At 43.0% G+C, this 25,956-nt stretch overlaps 1 protein-coding gene across 4 annotated transcripts; it reads right to left on the reverse strand.

Moving 5' to 3' along the window:
* Positions 1-1,117: 1,117 nt before the first annotated feature.
* Positions 1,118-24,166, reverse strand: GTF2B (general transcription factor IIB). Of its 4 annotated transcripts, none has more exons than XM_075098077.1 (8): positions 23,951-23,996; positions 21,531-21,637; positions 17,007-17,156; positions 11,080-11,213; positions 4,356-4,502; positions 4,090-4,219; positions 3,209-3,490; positions 1,118-1,622 (listed from the first exon to the last, which is right to left on the reverse strand). In XM_075098077.1, exons 3-8 carry the CDS (start codon positions 17,056-17,058, stop codon positions 1,489-1,491), a joined length of 879 nt encoding a protein of 292 aa, XP_074954178.1. In that variant the 5' UTR covers positions 17,059-17,156; positions 21,531-21,637; positions 23,951-23,996; the 3' UTR covers positions 1,118-1,488. The 4 variants fall into 4 exon arrangements, with proteins under 4 accessions (XP_074954178.1, XP_074954179.1, XP_074954177.1 ...); XM_075098078.1 differs by lacking the exon at positions 23,951-23,996 and adding an exon at positions 21,842-22,563; XM_075098076.1 differs by lacking the exon at positions 17,007-17,156 and having other exon boundaries at positions 23,951-24,166.
* Positions 24,167-25,956: the final 1,790 nt, after the last annotated feature.

Raw genomic sequence — 25,956 nt, forward strand, 5'->3', positions numbered from 1 at the left:
GCAAGAAGGGGAGAGCCCGGGTAATAGAGAACATTGCAACAAAGTTTAAGGAAATACATCAGACACTTGACTACCACCCCTCCACCCTACCCAGGCCACCACCTTCAACATCCACCCCAGAACTCGTCGTGACTGCAAGCCCCAGCTTCAGGGGTGTCACCAAACTGTGCAGCCTTTGTTAGTTGTTTACAGGAAAAAAAGTGTTGAGCTGCCACAGTTCAATAGTCTCGAAGGGCAGAAGAGGATTAAAACTAAACCAGCAAGAAAACAGTGAGGGCTATTGACAATGAGCGCTGTTAGCCTTGGACACGCAGCCTCCCCTCCGGCGGGCTTGGGACCAGGCATGCAGCAGGCTCACCCCTCAGCTGTTCGTTTTGGTAATTAAAATGAATTTGCACCTGTGATATAAAAAAATCTCAGGAACCAGAAGACTCCCAGTCAAGTGCACATGTTGCTTTGCACACAGAGGGACGCGTCTGTCAGGGGACAGCTACTTTTCAGAGCTGTTAGTTCACGGAGGGCTGAATAACTTCTGGCCTTCACTGCTCAGCACCTGGTGCATCATTTCAAACGAGCAAGTGCTCACTTAGACACCTGCGCCAAAGCTTAACCCCTGGCCAGCCAGGCTGCAGGGTGGACGGACAGGGCAGAACATATCTTTTGCCTTCCTCTGTACAGTCCCAAGCATCACAAAGGCGCCAGCAATTCAACTAAAGTAACAGTCCTTACATTTCTCTTTAGCTGCTTTGTCACAGCAGATTCACAGAAGCCAAGCAGCGAGGCACCAGTGAAAAATGAGGGCGACCGCGCCAAGGATGTGACTAATCCTTTCACAACAAATCTGGAGATCTTTCGGCAGCAGTTGTGCAAATACTCGAAGCAGTTGTCAGCGACTGTTTGCATTCCGGGGTCGGTCATCCACACTCTACAGCGCAAGTGTCTACAAATCCCAAAGCCACCCTAGAGATTAAAAACTGTCAAGAAAGCGAGCATTTACGCAGCCTCGTGACCACGGCCCTAAGGACGAAGCTCACTCTGCCCTTCCGAGGGCTGCGTCCCAGTTCTCAGCGTGGGGAAGGGGACGTGCGTGGCAGGTTGCAGGCATATTCACAAGGTGTTAAGTGTTTTTGGAAAACAGTTTATTTTGGGAATTACAGAATATTTTAAATTTTCCAAAATACATCTTATTACTAGATCCCTACAAAAGAAATCTAAATAAGTACAACAATATGAAATTAAGTTTGTTGCAACAGTCATTAAATATTTACTTCCACTAATATATACATACAAAATGCCACACAAGGAGCTTGTTTACCCTTGGAATGTGTGCTGCGTTCCAGCAGTTACGCTCCATCTCCGTATCCTCCCGTTCCACAACATGAAGACTCAATATTAACACTTTGTACATCCTTTATTATAGGCAAAAATCAGAAGTTTCTTGTTGGGGCTTTTGTTTAAAATAGAAATTAAAAGTAACCCTCTGCAATTTCACAGCTGTGGTAGTTTATCTACTGGGGTATCAAACTTGAAGTCTGCTGGGAAGAGATCTGGAGCGCGAGGATAGATCAGCCTGTACGACTGTCTAATCGTAACATCAGCCACACCAGCAATATCACCAATTTCTAAGACAAAAAAAAGCAGAGAAATGATTAGTTTTTACTTTTGCCATTTGTACTGAAGAAACCAGCAAGCATAGTTTATCAAGAAGCATCACACACTTCACTCAATTCAAAATGCTCCCAAACGCCTGGAAAAAAATGGTTTTAACTGCGGTGGTTGTTATTTCGCATACGTAAGTCTGTCTTCTCACATGGCATAATCCAAGTTACTATATCGCTCATGGAATAGTATTGGTTGCAAATTGGCAGAGGGCCAAGAGTGCAGGAGTCATTAGAAACATCTACTGCAAACTCTACACGTGCCCAGCAACACTCTCATAAATCAGCAGCAGCATCAGGATCTTCATTTTTATGCTTTAATTGCATATAAGCAAAGCACTTAGGCATAGACAAAAAAGCAACACCTTCAGCTAAGCATGGAATAAAAAATGCACAGAGAAATAAGTCAGAGGCCCGGAGCACTGTTTAATGAGCAAAGGAAGCACTTGTTCGAGATGCACAGAAACTTGAACTTATTCAAGATTTAACCAAGTTTGGAATCTAAACCTTGAAGTGCACGAAAGCCTTCCGCATTGTCTGAGGACCCTGAAGGAGTATGCAGTCGTGTCTGGATCCATGGCAGGCAGCTGTCTTTTGTTTTAGCAATCGCTCTTAAGAGGCATAACCCCATAGCTCAAGAGGAGCAAGGATGAAGGCACCGTACTGCTTGGGCTCTACATCACTCGCATGCCCAGGAAACTGCCAACACGATGACAGCTCCAGGGACAGAACGAGCAGTGACTGATGCAGAACAAAGCATCACAACCTGACAGATAAAGGCAATTCTTTACCTAAAAGCAGCTCTCCACTAAAAAATTGCTGGATTTTTAAACATTTCTGATCTGAACTGTGGACTAAACACCTCAGAGCTTCCACAGCCAACAGCACTTGGATGCATTTGTCACACCCAGTTGTAACCACCGCAGCCTTAGCTCCCTTCCACCACATAGGCCTGATTCTCCTGAGCCCCAGAGGCTGATCCCCACTGCTCTGAAGTCTGTAACAGCCCTCACCTCTTCACTGGCTTCCTGAGGGCTCCCCTACCAGAAGACAGTAATGCCAAAGGTGAGCTACGGCCCAGCCTGCTCTCCCACTGCTCTATCACAGGCTCACAACAAGTTGAGGAACACATACCCATCCCTGGCTGCTAGAATGATTAAAGACTCAATGTAATCTAAAGCCGTAACGCTCCCTGCGGCTGCCCCCAAGTTTGCATCGGGAGTATTTTAGAGCAGCAGAATGTACACATGCAAATATTACCATGGGTGAAGTTAAAATTACGCTCATTTGAATGCACTGGTCTACTGCATTCAAGAACCCAACTCCCAGCGCCAGAAGAAACTGAACTCAGTTTACATTGAGCATAGCCAATTACTCGATTTTCATTTTGGGGAGTGGGAGATCCTGGCGTGGTCCTTGCTGTAGGCAATCAGAACAGCAGCTTATCACTGCTTGCACAGACCTCACCCGAGTTTCGCCATGACACTGAATTCTCTTTCAAGCAACAAGACACAGGGGAAGAGAAAAATAGAAGAAAAGTGAAGTTTTACCTTTTTGTGTCCTTTTCTCTGCAGAAGCTTGTGATGCCATGTAAATAGCTGCAGCTGCTACAGAGATAGGGCTTCTCCCAGGAACCAAATCTAATTCCACAGCTTTACGAGCAATATGCGTTGCTGCCATTTGTACTTGTTTGGGAAGACCCAGATTGGAGCAGAACCTTGACATGAAGTCTCCAGTAGTAATCAGATCGACACTGGTTTCGAGAGCTTTCAAAATCAGTTTAAAACACCGGCCTATTTCCTTCTTTGAAATCCTGGACACTGCACAAATTTCTAAACAAAGTAAAAATTAAACTTGAGGCTTGACAGCATTTGCTCCCCCAAAATAATCTAGTTTGATTCTCATTATATTAAGCCCCACAAAGAGAGCCAGTGTCATGAAGGCCACCATCACTAAATAAGCTCCACATGTTTGTGAAACTTCCAAATCCCTTCACTCGGGGCATGTTTCTTGTAAGGAGCTAATTAACACAGCTTGCTTACTAAGAGAAATTTGGTACTCAATGCCAAGAAAAGTTGTATCGCTGTGAGGAAAAAGTTGCACATATTTACTGCAGAACTGTTCGTTCAAATAGTTACAACAGTCCCCATCAGCCTCCAATCAACACGATACTTTTAAGTTTCGCCAATACTCTGAATGACTTTCAAATGCTAAATTTTGATGTATTTTGACCAAAAATGCCATGCCTGAGAGCCCACTCACTTCACGAATGTAATTCCAGCCTTCCTCCTACCTCCCCTCCAAAGGCAGGCCATGCCCAAGAACAACCAATTCAGCCAAGTCCAGGAATGAGAAAACCAGCCTCCTGCAGTGACAGCACCTAAGACCTTTACTTCATAGCAAAATTGAATCTGTATCACTGAAAACTTACCTTTAAATGTTCTTGGAACACCCTCTTGCCTACAGGCTATGTAGAGACAAGCAGAAGCAATAGCATCATTACTCCTTCCCTTCAGGCTCTTTTGCTCATACACTTGCTTGAATAAATTATTTGTTCGATCCTTCAAAGCAAGAAGACTAAATTTAATTAGCTCTAGGCCATTTAATTAGCAGCAATATCAAAAATTCATGTGCTCATTATATTATGCTAACTAAGTCAATGCCAGAACAATTTCGGGAAGGAAGACATGAACTTACAACTATATTTCGAGGGAGGTTGATTCTGTCTGCCATGTTCGTTATTTCTTTAAAAGCATTCATCATTGCACGATCAGAGCTGCTCATAGTTCTGCGATTTTGGTACTTTGAATTCCCAAATTCATCAAAACTTGCCGCACCCGTGCCCTGAAAAGAAAAATTGTTATTATCACTATAACACAGGCAACTTCCTCCTCATTTCAAAAGCAAACATCCTCCAGTTGTATACATCTTGATTCAAGGCGTTCAGTTCGAACAGTTGGGAAAATGAACATCACCGAAGTAAATCATACAATCGAGCATTGTTCCAAACATCAGGTTTCCACAACTCTCAAATCGTTTATTTCCAAGGACCACAGATTTTGCAGGGATTTTTCCTTCTCAATGTAGCAATAGTTAAAAGGATACAATGAATAATACGTAGCCAATGTGCGTGTCTCAATATTCCCGTCACCAAAGCTGAGGTGAGGTCCAAGATGAGATTTTATGCACCCCATATGTCATTTGGGCTGCATCTGCACTGTGGCAGACTGGCGAGTCAGAACAACAAAATTTTATGGCCAACTGGAGACCAGCTGTTACACTGACAACGCAAAATATGGAAATGAAGGCATGGGCAAAGAGAACATCCAAACCAATGACCTATACAAAACCAATTTAATACTATGCCTGCTAGCAGCTGCGAGACTTTGTTATGGCAAGATGTAAATATCCATATAATCTGCCTTTACAGGAAACCCACGGACCTCTCAGAAGAAAAGCTTTAGGTCTCAGGAGGAGCAAGAGCCACCAACTCAACCTGGCAACTTCAGAACAAGCTTCCATCGTGCTTTTTTTTTGGTACCTTACAACTGATAGAAGTATGCGATTTGTACTATTAAGTATACGATCAATTTTGCCTAATTAAGAGGGTCTAAAACTTTTCAGGGCTTCAATTAGCCATCAGGCTGAAACATGTCTTTAATAATGCCATGTCAGACCGGTAATAGCTGACGACAACAACATGACCTGTAAGTTCAGAAGAGCAACGTCCGTGATTTATATCGTCTTCTTACGTGTTTGCTCTCACACTGTGGGTCCACAAGTTCTCTCAGGTGGAAAAAGCTTCTTCGTAACAATTCCACATCTGAGTGGAAACCTGGATTCCCCGAATCAGCCAGTATTTATTCCTGGCTGGCATCTTCAAACAACTTAGCTGGGCAGGGGCATCCAACTTTCCTTGCAGATTTAACTTTCACCGCAGACAGATTTGGTCATTTAAGAAAGCTGACATGCTGGCCGCTGCACAGACACAGACTACCACACTGTTCTGTTTTGCCAAAAACAGTAACAATGAAGCCGATCTTGATCTCTGAACTGCTAGCCTGGCTGTTCACACCCTGCACTTGCACACAGGGTTCTCAGGTTGAAGACTCAGCAATGTATCAGGACCCCCAGGTGGTACAAAGGGGGCCAGGCCACAGGGAACAGAGGGCAGAGCACGCCCTGGCACCACCTTACCCCTCTGAGCTGCCCAGATGGAGACAGAGCTCGTTTCTTCTCTCCTTTACATGTTCTTGGGAACTGCCCTTCCGTTTTAAAACAGCCTCTAACTGTAAGGCTTACACTCTCCCTGGTGCATTTAATATATGTTCTTTGGCTGACACTAATAACGCTCACCCTTGACCATTCACTTACACTGTTCCACTTCCCTACACCCAAGGACTCCAGTTACACCCCATTATTGATGAGCTCAGTGGATACCTCTAAATGCTGAGACCCGTGTCTGTGGTGCGCACATACTTTGATGCTGCTGTGGAGACCGAGGACTCTGGCACAGAACCCTCCCTCACGAGCTCCCCTAGTTGCCCAAATAGGCCATTTATGACAGACACCAGATTCCAAGACCGTTTTGGGTTTTTTCTACTCCTTCAAGCATTCTTTCAGATGAAAGAATCACCCAGAAATGGGCTGCTCCAAAGGCAATCCTACTTCCTTGACTGGATGATCACCTCCAACCATCTAAAGGTTCCCAGTAAGGTATAAAGATAAACAAAGAGCAAGAATCAAGCACAACAGACTTCAGGCCGCACAGAGCATTACAAACCTATCTGCAACACCTGCCTTTCAGGAGTGGTGCCAGAACAACTATCCTTGGCCCAAAACATACACAAGCCTCAGGTCAGAAGGCTCCTTCCCCGCCATCTCTCATACCCCTGCTCCCTGCAATGCATTACAACATTCATGTGCATCACAGCCTCCTGGACGAGTGCTACGCACAAATGCTTACAGGAACTGAATGTGCTCAAAATCTTGTAGGTGGCCAGAGGAGTGACCACAGACAAAGGCCTATCAACCCTGACAGCAAGTCCCCAGTCCTTGCCTAGTCAGGCTTCGTGCCAAAGAGCGTTTTACCAGGGAACGCTGCTCTGTCCTGGAGCGATCAAGCATTCCCCTTCACCTCAGGGATTGGCCCCGGTCCACTATACAGCACCCAAAAGATTGTTTTGGTAACGGTTCTCCTTAACCCCTCATTTTTTACTTTCTCGCTGGTACTTACGGTTACCTTTTCCTCTGAACGGTTGCTTGTGTATATTGAAGCTACCAACACAGGTTTACGCAAGCGCTGTTAGCCAAAGGGTTTTCCCCTGTCGGTACGAGCGCTGTCCAAGAGCCATACCCAATATATATGGCTCACAACTATAAAAGGGTTGGAAAATACTCTCCCATCTCAGCTGCTTAAATAAACCACAGCAATTCTCCCTGCATTTGCTATTTAAATGCACCATCTACTCTCCTTCTGGAGCCTTCAGTTGAGGGACAATGCTTTGTTAGCTTCAGCCCTTGACAACCATGTTAGAAGTCCCTTTCCCTTCATGGAAAAAAAAAAAAAAAAACAGAAGCCGTACAGTTTTAACTGAAATCAAACAGACTAAGAATTTTGTGTTTCACTGTTGTGGCCTTTGAGACATCTACTCCTATCATCTTTCCCACCTCAGCCAGAAAGTTACCTGTCAAAGGCCAGAGTTCCACCTGTTTGGCTTTCAAACAGAGCAGAAACCTCATGGATACAATCCTGGAAACAGCCTCAAAGAGCCAGAGTGAGAAAACACAGTCCAGAAAACAGTGGTAACGTCTGAAGAGGCTCAATGGAAGTTCAGTTATGGTGCTGGCAGCCAACGGCTTTGTACCCCAGTATATTCCCTTTAACAGCAGAAAGTAGAAGTATCGCCACCATCATCCACAGCATTGACCTGAGGTTACCCACGGCGCCAGGGAATGTCCCCAGATCCGGCAGTCGTCTTGCCCAGTACAACCAGCTCATTATAGTCTGATGGATCCTTTCTTCTTTTTCAATCATCAGCCCTTGATATCTTGTCACTGCTTATCAGTATAGCACTTCCAGATCCAGGCCCTGCAGCCTGACAACAGCCAGCTTCCTTTCAGAGGCATCCGATCAAAGGATAGGAGTTCTACATCAAGAGATTGCACTAGTTTCTTGTTCGACCAACCTACATTCTCTTGTAGTTGCAGTCACAACAAAAAGCAATAGCTTAGCTAAATACAGAGGGCCACAAGAGACAACTCTTTCCACAGGACAGGTAGCAAAACTTGAAGTTTTCCTTTAGATTCATAGAGAAGGGTTCTTTATAGCAAGGCAGATCTAGAAGCTGCTTGTTTGGTTGTTTTTCTTGAATTTTACGTGATGATTTTAGAAATAACTATAATATTCTGGCAATCAAGTCACAACTAACGCCAGACTTCATCACGTCTCCAATTGATCTGCATTGTCATCGGGTCGACTGCAGCACACAGTATCTGCTTTCACAGAGATACAGTTCTGTGCCAATATCCTAAAGATCTGCCTGAAGAATGCAAACCACTTCCACCACAGCCAAATATGCTATTCATCCTCCTCTTCACAGACAAATTAATCTGTCTTCCGACGCAGGCTGTTGCTGCCTCAGACAGATGGGTCCCTTAAGGACTAAAGCCAATTAGGAACTAATCCCTTTGCATGGGCAAAACAGCCTCTCTCGCTGCTAGCAGACCAGGTACCCCCAGTAGAAAGGGGTCCTGAAGCAGCACCTGCTGGTTTCAAAGAGGAAGGAGCAAACAAACCATTCTGTGAAGCAGAGCTGGCCCCTTCCTTTGATATTTCAAGGGAACAGCCAGTCACCAGAACTTTACTGTTGTAACTGGCAAGTTGTTCGGATTCCGCTTCCACCTGCGTTCCCAGTTTACAGTAGGTCTCTAATATGACATGCCATGAGAATTGTCAGTGTCCTCCTCCTCCTTTGGGTTTTCCACACACAGGTTGTGTTTTGGCCTTTTCTTTGGCCGGGGCGGGGGGGTGGGGGGGCAGTTTTTTCTTTTAAAGATTCTATTATCTGCAGTCCTACCTCAAACAGAGAGGAATACCTCTGTTCCCTGTCCCACGCGAAAGGCTAAAGCAATCTCTGGCACACAAATCTGGGGTCCACTCCAAGCCATTCTAGGAATTACTGTTAATTGAGAAAATACAGTCTTATCCTGCTTTGTTCTCTGTCAGATAGTACTTATCTTCCTTACGACTACACCAATTTCACCCTTGTTCAACCACTGTGCATATCTAGGGCAAACCTCCTCCCAGCCTACTGCTGGCAGTGACTTCAGAAGACTGCTTGAGAAACTTACTACTTCCTTGGTTTAGTTATTTTTTTGCTGCAAAATTCATGCCCTTTCTGCACTCATAGGAAATTTCTTCAGCATCTTCTGACATAAGCCATTCTCTTCCTTCCAAATGACTGAGGAAAAATGCAGCTCCTGATACAGAGTTCACATCCATAAGCTGACACCCCAGAGCCCCTGCTCACTGGCAAGACAAACACAGGAACTCTTGTCCAGAGCACATCCTGGTTTGTCAAAGAGATTCCCAATTTCCTGTAGAAAATAATGTGTCTCTTCTGCAAGTCCTCTCTCTGCAAACAGAGCACCCACAGTAGGACAGACTGCCCCCTCTACATTCTCTCGCATGATCCTGCGGTTCCAGTACTTGGACATTTTTTACTCATGGGTTAAATGATGCCACACGGCCAGTCATGCCTGTTCTGGGATGCTCTGGTTAACAGCTGAACTGTTTCATTAGATGAATGCCCATCTCTGAAAGTTTTTTCAATGAGAAACAAAACAGACTTTTCTTTACATCTTTAATTCTCTCATGGAGGCTGTTATCCCTCTTGTTCTAAATGGGGACCCGAACCTCCAGGGAGAAGGTTAGCAGCACAAGCCACTGTTCACCTGGATACAAATTCCGTCTTCAGCTGAACTATCTTTTGTCTTTTCCAACACGCAGGTTCTAGAAGAGCTCAGAAAGTCATCCTACCTACTGAATCCAACTGAGTTCCCCGAAACAAAAGCCTATATTTACACAGTCCCTAAACAAGACAGCAGTGTGAACCTGCAGCAAACAGTCCATTTCTCCATCTCTCTATGAAGGCGTACTCTGATCCCAGCTGACCAAATCAGTGACAGAAAGCCAAGCCCTGAGAACCACAATCTTTCTAGACCTATACACGTAACATTAAAACTCCAGAGACTTCTACAGCACTGCTTCACAGAGCTATTTAGCAACGCCGACTTCTTAAATGGAACAGCGCAGAAATTTGTTTGCCCGAACGGATTCCAAAAGCCACCATAAGGCATCCTAAAATCTGTGGGGCAGTGATGCTTGGAGTTGTCCAAAACACAAGCAACTACTTAGACAATCCTTTGAACAGAAGGTTTCTTCTCCACCAATGGCGCTTCAAGATTAGCTGTCCATATCAGAATTTATTAGTTGTCTTCAGCCCTCTAAAGAATTCTTGGTTGATGAGTATGGTGCACACTCCCCTATACCTATCCACAGGTATTTAGGTAGGTCTGCTTCTTCATCCTAGCAACACCACTGGAACAAAAACTTCTGAGAAATCCTGGTGTGGATGTACCACAACGTGCAAAGCAGCAAGACATTTTTCAATAGTTACTTATCAGCAACCTGACCTCCTTTCACAAAGCGTTCAAGAAATCCACAAGTATCAATTTGGATCTCGCAGTAGAAAATATAACGTAAGTACAACAATGTAAACTTGCCTGCGTCGCTACTTCATTACAGGGATCTCATTTGCGCAACTAATCTTGATCGCTCTCTCATGGGAAACGGCAGGATATGGCTGTACCACTAAATTTCAACTCAAATATATACCAAATACTTTATTCTGGAGCACTCGCACCATGAAAGAAGTCTACATTTAGTGCTTTAACATTAACTAGAAGAACATGTACAACATGTATGTAGATCTCTAGGTGTCCAATATGACTCATACAGATTTTGTTATAAGAAATGATAAGTTTAAGTTGGGCAGGACTAGCTATTGAGGCCTCAAAACTAAGTACCAATTATTTCAGAATCACCTCAAATACATGTGCCTAGTCAAAGTGTTTCTTTAAAAATTGCAACATCACCTCTTCTATTTATAGCGGTATACCGAAGTAGTGGTAAGTAACGCCAAAGCGCTGCAAACTCTTCTTTTGTTGAAGCAGTCAGCCCTTTCCTGCTATGCCCAAGGAAAGAGCCACATTTTACACACCACTGAAATATAAGAGTTCAGGTTAGACAAAATCTCATTGTAAGTACATTCTCTGCATAGTTTCTGTATGGACATACAAATACATACTTGGCATAAAAACACTCAAACTTAGTAAAATCTTGCATTTTAAGTGTTACCTTGCCAATCATTGTGCTCAAGTCGCCATCGCTCAGCAAAGGATTCTGGGTATCCCCAACTCGAGATGGGTCTTTTGTTGCTTTGTCATTGCTGAAAGTTCTCCACTCTGACCCTACGTCTATGACCCGGTCACCTGAGTTCACAGAAAGCAACAGTCTGCATCAATATAATGTTTTGAAATATTTCATGAAACATTAAGTTACACATCTGAGCTCTCCAGTTTAAGAGGACAGTCCATTGGCATTCCCAAAAGGAACAGTTAACTTGCAGGACAACGTGCCAAAGTATTTAGGATTTACAAGTTCAGTTGAAGGCAACTGAAAAAAAAAAAAAAGATACAACTAGAGCTGCACAGAAAACAGAAAAATGCATCCAGAATACAGTTATCCTTAAAGAGTATCATGGGATTTTCAACACACAAAAGGGATCAAGACCTTGATTTCAAGCTGAAGTCGTGGTTGCCTACAGATGTTCTCAGTGCTTAGACAACTGAGGAAGTTATTGTAACTTAACAAGTCCTCTCACATTTGCCATGTGTTCAAAGCGCACATGTGAATGAACCATCATGCACTAGCTCATTAACCTGTGTGTAGTAGATTACTTCTGTGCATGAGCTCCAGGTCCTTGGTACTCTGAATGTGCCACCTTCTAACCCATCATAACGACATTTTGCAGCTCAATTCTTGTTCTTGAAGGGAGGTCTGACCCTGCCCAACTCCATTTCATTCCTGATGCTTGACAGGATCAACATATAATATATAAACACAACTATTTCTTCTTAAACTCAGCCTACCCTGTTATACCTGGAAGAGTTTAAATACAGATTCAGCGTAAGTAGAAAAAACTCTGAACGAAACAACTTTCCTTACGGTCTTCTGTTAATCTAAACCTTCCCTACAGCATCTTTTCAGATTGAGAAATAACTCTAACCAGCGTTCTGATACAGGGAAAAGCCCTACAGTAATCACAACGATGCAATCTTTAACAAAAAAAAAAAGGCAAGCACAAAACCAAACACCCCACCCACAAAAAAAACCACCCAACCACACAGAACACAAATACACACCAAAACACACAAACAAACAACCCAAGGGAAAAAAAAACCTGCACCCCCCCAGCTGCTGGCAGTGTACTTCATACTATTCCCAGGTCTGGCAAAAGCTGTGTCTCAAAGGTGTTGCCTCGAGAGCAACAGTACAGAATTTTTAAGAATACATGTACAGAGAAGCACAAAATGAGCATTTTTCACAGTGTTTCGCAGTCAAGCAGATTACAGCTCTGTGTAGGACAGCAGAAGAAACTTCAATTGTCACCCTGCTTTGCTAAACCCGAGGGAAAATTCAGTACCTTTAGCAGTGTTTAAGTGTGTTGTGAAAGAAATGTCTGCAAAAAATAAGTAGCATCAACTGCAAGAAGAATTTCCGGTATGGAAGTCTTAGCATGAAACCACAGAGGCTGATTTAACCTGGTGGAAACATAAGCAGATATTCAAAAGCGCTCTCGAAACAATGGTAATACAAGATATGAAGCTAGAAAAAAATGCAGGAGCAATGGACTGAGTGGTGCAACTGCACAATTACTTGGGGGGAGGGGGGAATCTACTCTGAATTAAGAACTTTATTCTTAACATAAAATTGTGCAAGGAATATGCTTGAAACTGAAAGCTGTGAATGAACCGTAAGAAATCACCACAACCAAAAAGAATCAATTTAGGCTAGAGGTGTTCTCACCAACAGGTGTCAGACATGCTCACCACTGTGCCCCACCTTATTTACTGCTCTAATGAAAACCAAGAGGGGGAGGGGAAAAAAACAGTAGGCATCGAAAACTATTAGGTTAAGAATACAGCAGCCTAAAAGGCGGCACAGATCCGCTCTTTCTGCTGCAAAGGTCTCACACCCCACACACCTCCCCGCAAGCTTAAATTAGCTGACAGCATGCTTCTCTAGCTCCTGGACTCTGTAAATATTTGATTCAGTAATGCTCCTTCTATGGCCTAGCAGTAACTTTACTTTAAGACAACCCCCCAATACTGTTTACAGCATCTAAAAAAAGCAAAATGTACTTAAAATTCTGGCATGGTATAAATAGAACACTGAGTACAGGGCAATGATGTAATATTTTTTCCATACAAGTGGGAATGACCTAAATGACTCACTCAGGGATCTGCCTCTTGTGAGTTATGAACCATTCCTGCTCTAACAAAAAAGTGTTATATCACTGCCTGCTTTGGCAAACATGTTACAAACAGAGGATTGAGACTACTATTTCAGAGTGAGAAAAGATTAAGTAGAACAAATCGCTGACTATAAAGCATTTGCGTAGTTAAGATTCAGTATGCAAATACCTTTACTTTGCCAAGAAATCTGCTATTGCCAAAAAAAAAAAAGTTTTTCTGTGTATTCTCGGTGTCTTACTTAAAATATACAGAGGTCCTAGAAGTGCATTCCACCTTCCAAAAGGCCCTCTATAAAAGTGTGACACGAGCTAGAAATACTAATGAAAATGGAACAAATAGGCCAAAAGGTTTACAAAGATGGAAAAATATACTTGGCTACAAGCAGCTAATTATCCCATTCTACAAAAAAGCACAGCATTTATTATTTTTAACTCTTCAAAACACGAAAAACACTTTGGAACTGTACTGTTAGTACTGATGCAGTTAAGCCCCACCGTAAGTGATCAAAGCAAATCCATAAAATACTAAAGCCAGTCTTACAAAAAGCGGCATCAGGAATCAGCCTTGGAGACTGGTCCCGAGTTAACATTTCAAGTGCTAAACAGAGTCTGCTGGTTATACGCTACTGATTGGCTTTCCTGAAACACCCGGAAAATGGGTCTGTCAGTCAAACGCCAGAGTAACAAAAGCTCCCAATAAACCCCTTATAAAATCGTCTCTGCTTTCTGATATTATTATATTGGTTTTGGCAAGAGCATCAAGCTGTGATAAGTATGGGAGTGGCTGCATTTTCCCTCTACTACTTCCTTTTGATGCAGTCCTTTTGAGCAAACATAAGCTTCACTAGATATGGTTACTTTAGACACTCCTTTATTTAATTTTCATCAAACAGATGAGTTCAGCTCCTCAGCTTCCTCCTCCGAAGTACATATAAAAAAACCGCGTAGTTTACATGACCAAATCTTTGTGGAACCCATCTCCAGACTGATACCCTGAAGCATCTTTCTGATCATACCAGTTTTTCCTCCATTGCCCCATTTCATAAACCATTCTTCCAGTATTTAGGTACGCTTTAAAATAGAGTTTAACAGACTAACACGCAGGCTCTAGTGGAAATACACACTGCAAACTTCTCTGACTCGGGTTACCCACCATCTGAAAAGCTCATTTAGTAAAATGCAGAACTGTTATTCGGAACGGAAAACCTCAGACCAAGGTTACTTTTCTTCACAACTGCCAAACGCAAAGAGCATGCGCTACAGAGAGGCGAGGAGTAAACTCAGGTCATCAAAAATTAAAATATCCTTTTGAATAGTTTATTTTTTTTAAATGGCTTAAAACATCTACACATCACAAATAATGTGTTTACTCCCCCCATAAAAGACAGAAAGGGATTTCTCAACGGGAAATATTTTCTTTCAACAAGCCCTGAATTTGCAATTCTGTATGTATTGAGAAATATTACCAGCTATTTTAACGTTGCACTCCGCTTGCAATAACTCAGAATACACAGGTATTTTATTCTCTTTCTGCAATTGGTATTGTCTATGAAGGCAAGATCGCTGCAAATTGAATGTGTTCAATCATAACAAGAAACAGGATGAAATTCAAGCCACAAGTCATGTTATCTTCCATATCCAGTATTAGAAACAGTTCCGAGAAGGTATGTTCTTTTTCAAGGAGCTCTAGTGTTAGCTGTACAATGCATCAAGTTCTATGTACTAACAACTAATATTTTAATCTTAACATAAATATGGTAAAGTTTATTTGCACTTTAAAGTACCAAAATACCAATTGTTTCTACAGAATGTTTAATTCTTACAGTTAGTTAAGGAATCTGCTGCCATCTAGTGAGCACATATATTATACTTCTAATTAAAAGCATTTTACAATGCCAAATTTAAAAAAAGTATATAGAGGATTACAATTAATTTCAGTCAACTCCTTATTAACCAGAGTAATGAAGTGCTGGGACAAACTGCAGTGCAGACAAACGACAGGTAGCAGACTGTGAGCTGAAGAGAATCGTGAAGACATGTGACCGCACAGAGCCAGGCTGAACTGAGCCTTCTCTTTTCCAGGCTACGAGTCTCAGCTCTCAGCTTCTTCTCGTACAGAAGATGCTCCAGTCCCTAAATCACTTCTGCAGCCTCCCCCAGGACTTGGTCCAGCAAGTCCCTCTCCTTCTTGTACCGAGGAGCCCAGAGTTAGACGCGGTACTCCAGATATCTACTCCTCCACATTCTATTTATTAGTTTACACACTGCCCCAACACCGCAGCACAACTTTAGAGCTTCCAAAATATAAACTCAACCTTTTTTATTTTTTCAGTTTTCAGCTTTAGAGCTTCTAATTAAGACCAGATGTATCAAATATTACCAAAGAATACTCTTGGGATAAAAAAACTCCGCCATTTTACAGTCACAGCTTTTTCTACAAAACTTCCAGCCTTTCGTATGCTAGCGTTATTCTTTGCAAAAAGTTATCTTGTTTTCATTAAACTGTAAACACCACAAATGCATCACCACCGACAGCAACACCAGCCTATTCACAAGGCTCAGCTGAAGAACCAAACAGAACCAGAGCAGGCTTTGAGATGTTGGGGGGGGACAAAGGGGGAACAAAAAACAAACCCACAATGTTTTGACTAGTTTCCAGACATCAAGAGCCAGCATCATACCAGTACCTGTAGGCAGCTATGGATTGAAACGGGCACTACAGCACTGCAGGCAAGTGACTGTTACAGGAACGAAGGCTTAGCAGCTCCTGCACATCAAAATGACACATTATAAAGGACTTCTGGGCTTCCTAAGCCATCAATCTATAATAATTTTGGAGGAAGCAAGTGAGAGTAGAAGTGTTTAAAGAAATCCAGTGGACAAGTCTGGTCAGTTGAAGTTACACCTCTCTAGGGACTTGTAGCCTTTAAAAGACAAAGGGTTCAAGTATTTGTGAAGGATGTCCCAAACTACAGAATCTCAATGAAAAAAAGTATGCCTTTTTTTAAGAGACTTTGGACTCTTCTTCCATCAGAGGAGTTCAGATAATTTCTAGCCCTTATTTGCCCTAAATCACTTTGTCAATCTGATTAGGGAATATATTTTTTATTTGCTTCCTTAATAGGGGAACATTCAAAATGTTACTGTTTTTCCACTAGATAAATCTAGTGCTTCAACTAATGGAAGCATTCTTCATAGCAGCTCTCAATCTCCTCTGGTTCCCAGCCTAGAACCCACTAACTGGAAAATCTCCAGGAAATACCCTGCTAAGAGCAGTGCTTATTATTACGAAGCCTGACAAAAGATGCTGACTTTTGACATCTAAAGTCTAAGTTTTCCCTTTTACAAGCTTTATTGCTGAAACAGCTAAAACTATCACCCTTGTCTTCAAAGCTGAAATAGGTTAGGCTTAAAACAGAGACTATTTGAAACGCTGACTGAAAAAAGCTAGCAAATGGCTTTCTTCAGATTACAAATTCCCCACGAATGCTCATGCAGAAGTCAACTATTCAGAATTTCTTTAAGTATCAGCATCCTTAATAATTAGCTTTCCTGTGGATGCAGAGTTCTACTTGCAAGGACTAGGTTTTGTCAGGGACTTTTTAGCGCTCTGGACACCAAGCGCAGAAGCAGTAACCAGATCTAAGGTACTGATACACATCCATATCTGAAGGTTCTGGCCTATTTATTTAAGTAATACTTTAAATTGAGATTTCACATTTCAGTTTTAAATGTTGATAATACTCACAGAAAGAGGTAACCATGAACATACACCCAAATATGAAAACATTTTTCACCATTTGGAGGTATAAGGATGCTAGAATAGACAACTGCCCTCTACTGGATCCAAGTCAGGAGTACTTAAGCACCTCCTCCACTTGCAGGATATTACCAACAGCTGAAAAAAAAAAAAGGTTTCTTTGGTTTTCAGAAAACAAGCATCTACATATAGACGCAGTTAATCTTATCCCTAATGACAGACACCCCAAGTAATGGGCTGGCCAGCAGAGAGGCAATCGTGAAACTCCTTCCTACTTGTTCTTTATGTCGTAGAGAAAAAAAAAAATATCTGCGGTATAGTTAAATCTTACCTATTCTTCATAGACCATACCTGAATTTAAGATGCGCCATTTAGATCTCCGACAATTCAGAAGCTTTAGCCAAACGAATATTCTGACAGAATTTTATAACAGCCTTACTGCTGACCACAAGCCAATAAACATCTCTCCCCAAAATTCTTTAAGTGAACACTCAGATGTTTACTCCATGTTCTGTGTACACCTGAATATAGGCCATAATCTGATTCAAAGCTTTAACAGGTTGACACGTGTCACACAGAGCTAACCAGTTAGAGAAAAAACACTTACTAAATGCTGAAAATAAGCTCCTCACCACTCCAACTCCTGCATGCTAATATAACATTTAATGAAGCTATCCAGAAGTTTAAGAAAAGTCTTAGATCAGAAAGGTATTCCTACCTAGCTGAGATGCTACACAGCTGTACGAGCTACGAAACTCACTCTTACACCCCTCTGAAATTCAGGCCTTGCTACATCAAGAAAATTCAGTGCTTCATATTCCATTTCAATTCTGCTTTCTTCAACCCTTTCTGGCACATTGGCTGACTTCCAGCCTGGTTTACTGCCTACAAGGTAGTAAGCAAAATATTTACTTGTCCAGAAAGAGGATTTACTGGCCTTGTGTTCTTGAACAAAATGCTTCTCACCCCACCAAGTCTGTCTGAAGAACGAGACACGGTCAACATTTTAAATGAGCACGGAACTAACTGCTTTTCCAAACCCTAAGAATTCTCAAGCAAGCACATGGACACTTACCATGCCACGTATCCTGGAATGATTTGAGAAAAGCAGGTATAGCAAAACACAAGACTTATGACAGCAGATAAACTCGGACATAAACTTGTAAAGTTTCAGATGCAGATTAATATAAAAATTCCATGGAAAACTGCAGTTTAGGTCCCCGACTGCCCTTCATTCAAAAGGCAATAAGCAGGAGGAAAAAGTTAACAAGTTGGAAACAGTTACCATGAAGAGACAGAACACAGGCTAACCCAGGAAAGGTAACAGTGAAAAGGCAGACGAGAGTTTGTAGTGGACCGAAGCTCTATTTTGAAGCAATAATAAAACCGCCACCAGCTTCAGTCATACTGCCATGACAAGATTTAATTGTTTTAATAGTGCACGGCAACAAAACACAGTTTCTTAATAGAGCAAGTGACAAATGATGTGCAAAGGAAAAGCAGCATACTGGATTTAACCTAAAATTCCAATCTTCTTGAGACACTAAGAACACGGTCTATGAGTACAAAACAACTTTGATTAAAAAAATCTTTCTCAAAAATCCCTTAAAAAGCAGTACTTTCAATACACAGCTCTGCCTAAGGCATGGAATTCACCTGTTGAAGAGACCCTCCATTGCTTCACCCTTATGGCTACAGACCTGACAAATGCAGCCTCAGTCGTAATACTAACAACACCAATTTCATCTCATATTCCCAAATTACAAAACCTGAAAATTATCCCTGCACCAGCTATTTGATCCTATGACACGGTTTTACATTTAACAAGCTCACACTTTTTCCACAAATGTGAACTTCAGTACTGTGCCATAGCAATGAAGGAAAACATCAAGCGGAAACACATTTAACTTAGTCAAAGACTCTTTACTCTGATTTCAGCCAAATCGTACTTTTAAGTAGTACAATTTAAGAAATTGTACAAATTGAGAAAAAATAAATCAATGAAGTCACATCACTATGTGCATTTATTTTGCTGTTCTAAAGTACAACTTCAGCATTTCCCGTTCTGCCTCACGTACACCAGCAGTGCTCCGCAAACACCAAAATCACAACATTTTTGGGTAAACCTGTAACACATCTTTGGCTATGTAGTATATTGAGTCTTTTGGGTTTTAACTGTTCCAGTTGATTCCCTTCAGTAACAGATCTTGCTAACTTTCAGTCCACCTCAAAACGTATTCTCGGTGGGCCCTCTTCACATCAGCTACCCACCATGGCCTACGTAAGCCTTGAAACACAAATCCACAACTTCTCTATGCAAAAACAGGAAATGAAAGCACTACTCCCTTAAGGGGAACATGTATCACGGAATCTGCCACAAATACATAAAAGTTTTATTGTTTGGCAACAAAATATTGTCTTCACTCCTTTAAAACATCCCTACTTCTCAGGCGTCTCCAGGAAACAGGCATCAGGAAGTGGATCTGGTTTTCCCCTCCTCTAAATTCCTTACCACACCAGGAGAAAAAACATTGAATGTTCCCACATCTCTTTGGTCATGCACTCTTCAATTATTTATCTTCATCTGATTTAATTCATTTTCCAGACTTGCTGCTAGATACCCTAGCTAATGAATTGGATATATGCAGGTAAACTAAATTGCTGAAGGAAGGCAAGACAGAATGGGAACAATCAGCACGACAAAAGTGAACGTCAAAGCCTTTTAGTGATAAATCCATAGAAAGGCCTACTTAAAAACATTGCAGCTTAAAGAAAAAACACTTTTTACCCTACCAGTAATGTTGGCTGTAAAGAGGACCGAGACCATTTTAAACACATTGTAAAAATTTGACTCAGCAAAAGTTTGCATTACTATTTTAAGAATTCTGCCCAACAAAAATGCTGACACCTCAACCTAAAGTCTCCAGTGCTACTGATTCAGAAGCGACCAGGTAAATCTCTAAAGCAAGAATACCTTGTGACAGGGTAACAGAAGGTACATGAAGTGACATTTCTGGTAAACTCCCAAGCTTCTAAAAACGAAACGTATCAAGCAAAACTTTTCCCTCTTCTAAAGCCAGAATTATTTCCAAAGTTATGAACACCTCAAGATGGGCTTTTCTCAACTTTGGTTCAACTTCTACAGCAGCCACGCAAAGAGCTGAACATGGACCAAACTATTTTTTTATGCAATAACTTAGAAGCCTATTGCCATATTTCAAGAGGAAATATTGCTTTTTTGATTGAAATATTGATTTTTTTAAATCCACCAAATTTATTATGTTTCTTTTCTCTTTATCAGAATTTATGCAATTTAAACCAGCCCTTCTTTTAACAAATCAAATAACAATTCCCTCCCCCCCCCCCCCGAGCCTTTTAAATGGTTTCGTAATTTTAAAGGAAACTGGTACTCAAGTTTAAATAATTTTAGCATTTACTTTAATAAGATACACGGAAGTTTGCTTTTCGCATGAACAAAAGACAATTATTTTAGACACCTAGCTAAATTAGTACTACTTTTGCTGCAACTTATTAAAATTTTAGCTTTATGTTAACAGCTATACAAAAATTTTTAATTCAGTGCAAGTCAAGAGCCAAAACAAAATCACCACAGTCTAGGAGGGGTATAAAACCATCCAAAATATTTAGCACCACTGAACAAATCCTCAAAACAGAGGATTTCCTTCTGGTCATGATGTGTCTAAAAAAAACATATGTAACAGAAATAAATGAGATTTAAATAATAATCATAACACGAGCGTGAGAAGTTTCCCGTGCAAAAGGATTAAAGACAAGATGATGCACAATAAGATGCTGATCCTAGAAAAGATACATAAAAATGAATACGCAGCATGTTCTGAGATGTGATTCTCTCTCTCCCTCTCTCATTCAAACAAAGACAGTACCTAAAAGGCCTCTCATTTTAAATATTCCATTATATTTAGCAATACAGCTTAGCCCGTGGAAGTTACTGCCACACGAACCAAGTAAGAGCTCAGCAAAATTCCAGAGGAAACTTTGGATAGTGTTAAAGGCCTTAGGAGAAGTAATTAACAAAAACAGGTGCTGGCAAGGATATAAAGAGAAATCCTTCCGGGCAGAAGATAACCTCTATCTAATGGGAAACAGACTTTTTGGTTTTTTATAAGCAAGTTATTTGACAAAGAGCTTTTATTACATCTCCTATACTTTCCCGGCTAAAACAACAGCCATGATTAAAGACAGAATACTGGACCAGACAATACAATACTCCAATTCAGTGTTACAACATACTTTAAATTTCCAATCTTTAAAGAGAGTTTTATTCTTTTCATAATGCAGGAAGTTACCAGAAGACAGACTATTCAAAACAGTAAGCTTTTAGCAAACAGAATATCATAAAAGAAAATATTTAGGCATCAGGAAAAAACTTTTTCATACTCAAATTATCATATACCAGTTTTGTGGGAAAACAAATCTACACACACAATTTAAGTTATATGGTAATTCATGAAAATACAAATAGCTACTTACCTACTACTAGTCCACACTCAGAACAAATCATATCACCAGCTCTGTAATCCTCTACTAAAATGGAATCTGGATGATTTGGGCAAGTGACTCGCGGAAGTACATCCAAACTAAGAAAAAAAAAAATCAGGTTTAATTACTTTTAATCAAGCAGGCTGCACACCCAAAAGTATGCGAGTTCCTTGCTGAAAAGACGCTTTAGTAACACAGAACTTACAGCTACTGAATGACAAGATACTAACCTAAACATCTGAACTTCGCTTTTTATTTAAATGCTGCAACGCTAAATAAGAGCCTTGGTTAAGTGTACTCACAGTCTAGCTCCGAAGGAACTTCCCCAAGAAGTTAGCGGCGATTGCTTCCCTCCAGACGAGCGCTCTCTCATTCTAATCAGACCAGCATGGCTTACCAGGGCCTCAGTTCAGGAAGGAGCACGCACACAATATACATTTTTAGAAAACAGCCGGTTCTACCACTGTTTCATTGTTTTCAAGTGTCTGAAGAAAAAGTCCCATTTTAAATTAAGCAACTCATTCATTGTGAGATCTTAATAAAAACCAAGCGGCTCACGAAGGGGATTGTGTGACAACTGCTCCTGCTGACAGGGCTCTGCCTCGCACACCCACACCCCCGCAAGAGTTTCACCAGATATAAAGCACTTCCTATAACGCATTAGCGCTATTTAACACAACAGCTTTTAGTTACTGACTGGAATAACAACCAATTGCTTCTAACCAAACGTTTTAAAAGTAAAAATCTCATTAAAGCTACCAGTGACCGTCAGTAATTCTATTACAACCAATCGTCTCAAAATTGGAATAATGAATAGATATAATTGGGGTCTGTGTCTTCCAAGCCATTTTGCTCGAACCAGAAAGCAGAAGGTACGAAAGCTGATCATAAAAAAATTCATCATGACTACCCACCAACCTCAGTCCCACTGGGCCAAAAAACAACTTCTAATCCTTTCAATTGTAGAAAATATCCCACTAAAAGCTAAATTAATCCAAGATCCCTCCTTTCCCACTAGTCCATTCTTCCAGCCTAATCTATATTTCCCATCTCAATTTTTATTTTTTAGGTATTTCTGATGAGCCAAAAGTACAAAAAAAAAAAAAACAAACCCTAAGCATTTTGATCCAGTGACGGTTCAGAAAAATATCTAAGACTTGAAACCAAAATTGAAAATCAACATCACTATGAATATTAAACCCTCCAGAAAGAACATGTGCACACAAGACCTTCAGATGTAAATTACGTTCAAAATACTACATAAAAGCTCTTTAAACTACTTTCCTTCCCACTGCTCCCAGCCAGCAGTTTCATACGACAAGCCAAAACTGTTGACGAAGCATGTGCAATCATCTGACATTTGGCATTACGCAAAAGGCTGGCGACACGCTAAGCAAAAGAGAAAAAATAAAACCCAGAAGCCCGAGAGAGCACCAACAGCGTTTTGTTTCAGGCTTTGCCTTCCTATCCCGATTTTAACTCCTTCGTCTAGGTACACACCCTGCGCTCCCCGCCACACACAGGCTCGATAAGCTAAGCCAGCTGCGCCGAAGGAGAACGCACGGCACGCGTGTGCAGGGCCGCCCGAGCGCCCGGCTCCCGCGCTGCGGCGAGGCCAGCGGGAAGCGCTCCCTCGGGCCCGGGGCAGGCTCAGCGGGAGGCACAGTCACCCACAGCGCGCTCCGCGGGCCTGCCTTCGGTCCTGACCCGCGCGGGGCGGGGGGGGGAAATCCAACCTCGACACGTCTACAAGGGGAAAAAGACTGACTCGGAGCCCGAGACCCGCCTGGCCGCTGACCAGTGCCGGTAGGGGGTCAGGGCGAGAGCCTAAACGCGTGTCTGCAGGACCCCAGAGCCGCGCTCAGCGGCACGGAGCTTAAGCTCGGCCCTGCAAGAAAAAGGGCCGGCGCTACCGAGCTCGGCTTAACGAGGGGCCACGGAACCAAGCCGCAAATCGCCACGAAACCTCCTAAAACGCTGGCGTTCCTCTCGGAGCGGCTCCGATTAACGACGAGACGAAGCGGCGAGCCCCCACCCTCCCCCACCGGCGGGCGCGGCCCCCCCCCAGCCGCCCCTCAGAGGCCGCCCGACCCGGCCGGGCCCGCACCGAGCGGCGCAGGGAGGCCCCGCGGCCCGCCCCGGGAGCCGCACACAGGGGCGGCCCCGAAACACGGGACACCGGAGCGGGTCGGGGGCCGCCGCGCACCGAGCGACCGGCGCTACGCCGGGGGCACCGGAGGGCGGGCAGGGGGCGATGGCCGCCGGTTCCCCCCTCCGAGGGCGGCAGCAAGGGGCAGCGCGGCCATTTTCCCGCCCGCGCGGTGGGCCGGGGGGCGATGGCGGGGCCCCTCCCGCCTCCCGGCCCACCCCGCGCCGGGCCCCCGCCGCGCCGAGCGCCCGCCGCCCCGTACCGGCTCGTGGAGGCCATGTCGGCTCCGCCCGCCGCAGCGCCGTATGCCGCCGGGCCGCTCCCGGGCCTGCCTTTATATAGCGGCCGCGGGGGGCGGGGCGCGCCGGCGCTCGCTACGGGGCCCGCGGAGGGACAAACGGGCGCGAAGGCGCAGGCGGGTAGGGCCGGCCTGTAAGCAGGGCTGGTTGTTTATCGCATCCCGGCTTTTCTGGGCCGAGCCCAGCGTCCAGCTGAAGGCCCCAGGCCGCCCCGGCTTGCTTATAAGCAGGGTTTTGCCACCCAAGGGCGTGGCGAGGGCAGGGAGCCGGCCTGCACCGCCTGGCATTGAGGGCAGCCAAGGGACCAAAATCTTGTTCTAATAAATCACGCGATGCTGGGGTGCTGAGCGGGAGCCTTCCCCCTTCGGCAAGCCAGACCCAGCGCCCGAGCAGGAGCAGGAGGAGCAGAGCCGACAGACCTCCCTGTGGAAAACCCCTGCCGCTGCTGCGCCAAAGCAGGGCGGCCCCTGGGACGTGCCTCCGGTTCAGCTGTTCCTGTGCAAACTGCAGCGGTTTGGTGAAATAGCGCAGAAAATGAGTTTAAGTGAAGCTGTTGGAGTTTGCACAGAAGTGTCTGGGACACAAAACGTTCTTGGCTCTGCAGCTGAGGCCACGCATAGACCAATTCCCAGAAAGGGGAAGAAAAGACAAAAGTTTAGTTTCCCTTTACTGACATCATCTGCTACAGCTGTTCTGCTTTGCCACTCAGCTGATTTCAACCATGAGCAAAACCTGGCCCTCCCGCAGGACCAGATATAAACGCCTGTTCGCGTCACTTAAGGCCACGTCTCCACTATATAACATGAATATTTTTCAATTTGCTACCTCAAAGAAGGAAATTCAGCGGGGTTGAAAGGTTCCCTTAATACTTGCTAATACTGATTCAAATTCATTATCACACAACTTCTAAACACTTTTCTGCTGACTGAAATGTTGCGTGCTGGTCAAAAATGAGCTAGTTTGAACTTGCCAACACACTCCTTAGATTTTTTAAAAAATACATACTGTTTGGGATAAAAGGAAGCTGAACTATTAGAAGATACAGATGCAAAGATATAAATTTAAAGCTTCTCTTTTTCCACCATTTGTGACCTTTATCACAAATGCTTAATAAACCCTAAAGATGAAATGAAAAAAAACCCCCACTGTAACTGTCAATGCAAGTACAGCGTGCGATATTAAGTTTCCCCATTACCTCTGCAATGTGTATGTAGCAGTGTCTGCCACAGATGTGCCCCATCAGCATCACCAGTCCCATCAAGCTTTCCAGGTTTGTCCTGGCTTCTCGTATAATCTGTTCTATGAAAAAGATCTTCTGTGGCAATCACTGTCAACAGCGGGTCCCTCCTGACCCTATTCTCATTAACTCGAATGGAAGAGTTTAATTTCCACCACAGAAAGACAATCATTTTCAGAAATGTTGCAAAAAATGATAGGTCATGTCTTTGTTCCATGTCTGTAGCAATTTTTCAAGTGCTTTGTCCACACGCCGCAGAAAAAAAAAGAGTGGTTGATGTGGCAGATGGGAATGCTGCTATTAACAGTCTCTCTCTGTTCTTTCCCATCACTGGAGTTACAACAATAATCCTATTTTAAAACTCACTTAATTGGTCATTCTGGAGCTTCTTAAAATTTCACCCGAAGTATCTCATGCTAGCTACTGTCAGTAATAAAGTGTGAAATTAAACTGAAATTCTTAACATTGCTAATATTACCAGCGTCACTCCAATGGTAATGTGATGGGATAGTCAGATGCCTTTGCAAACACAATGAACAGCACATTAATGAAAACAAGTCACTGGTTCGTACTCGTACGTTTAAAGGTCCTTTGTAATGGTTTGTTGATTTAGCCAACGGTCATTTTATTAAAATAGCAGATGTCACTCAAATGCCTCAAAGGAGCAAATGAAGGAAACAATAAATAGCCAGAGCGGCTGAATTATACTCGGTATGTTAATTCGTCTCTGTG

The sequence above is a fragment of the Phalacrocorax aristotelis genome, chromosome 6, assembly GCF_949628215.1.
Source record: "Phalacrocorax aristotelis chromosome 6, bGulAri2.1, whole genome shotgun sequence".
Lineage (NCBI taxonomy): Eukaryota > Metazoa > Chordata > Aves > Suliformes > Phalacrocoracidae > Phalacrocorax > Phalacrocorax aristotelis.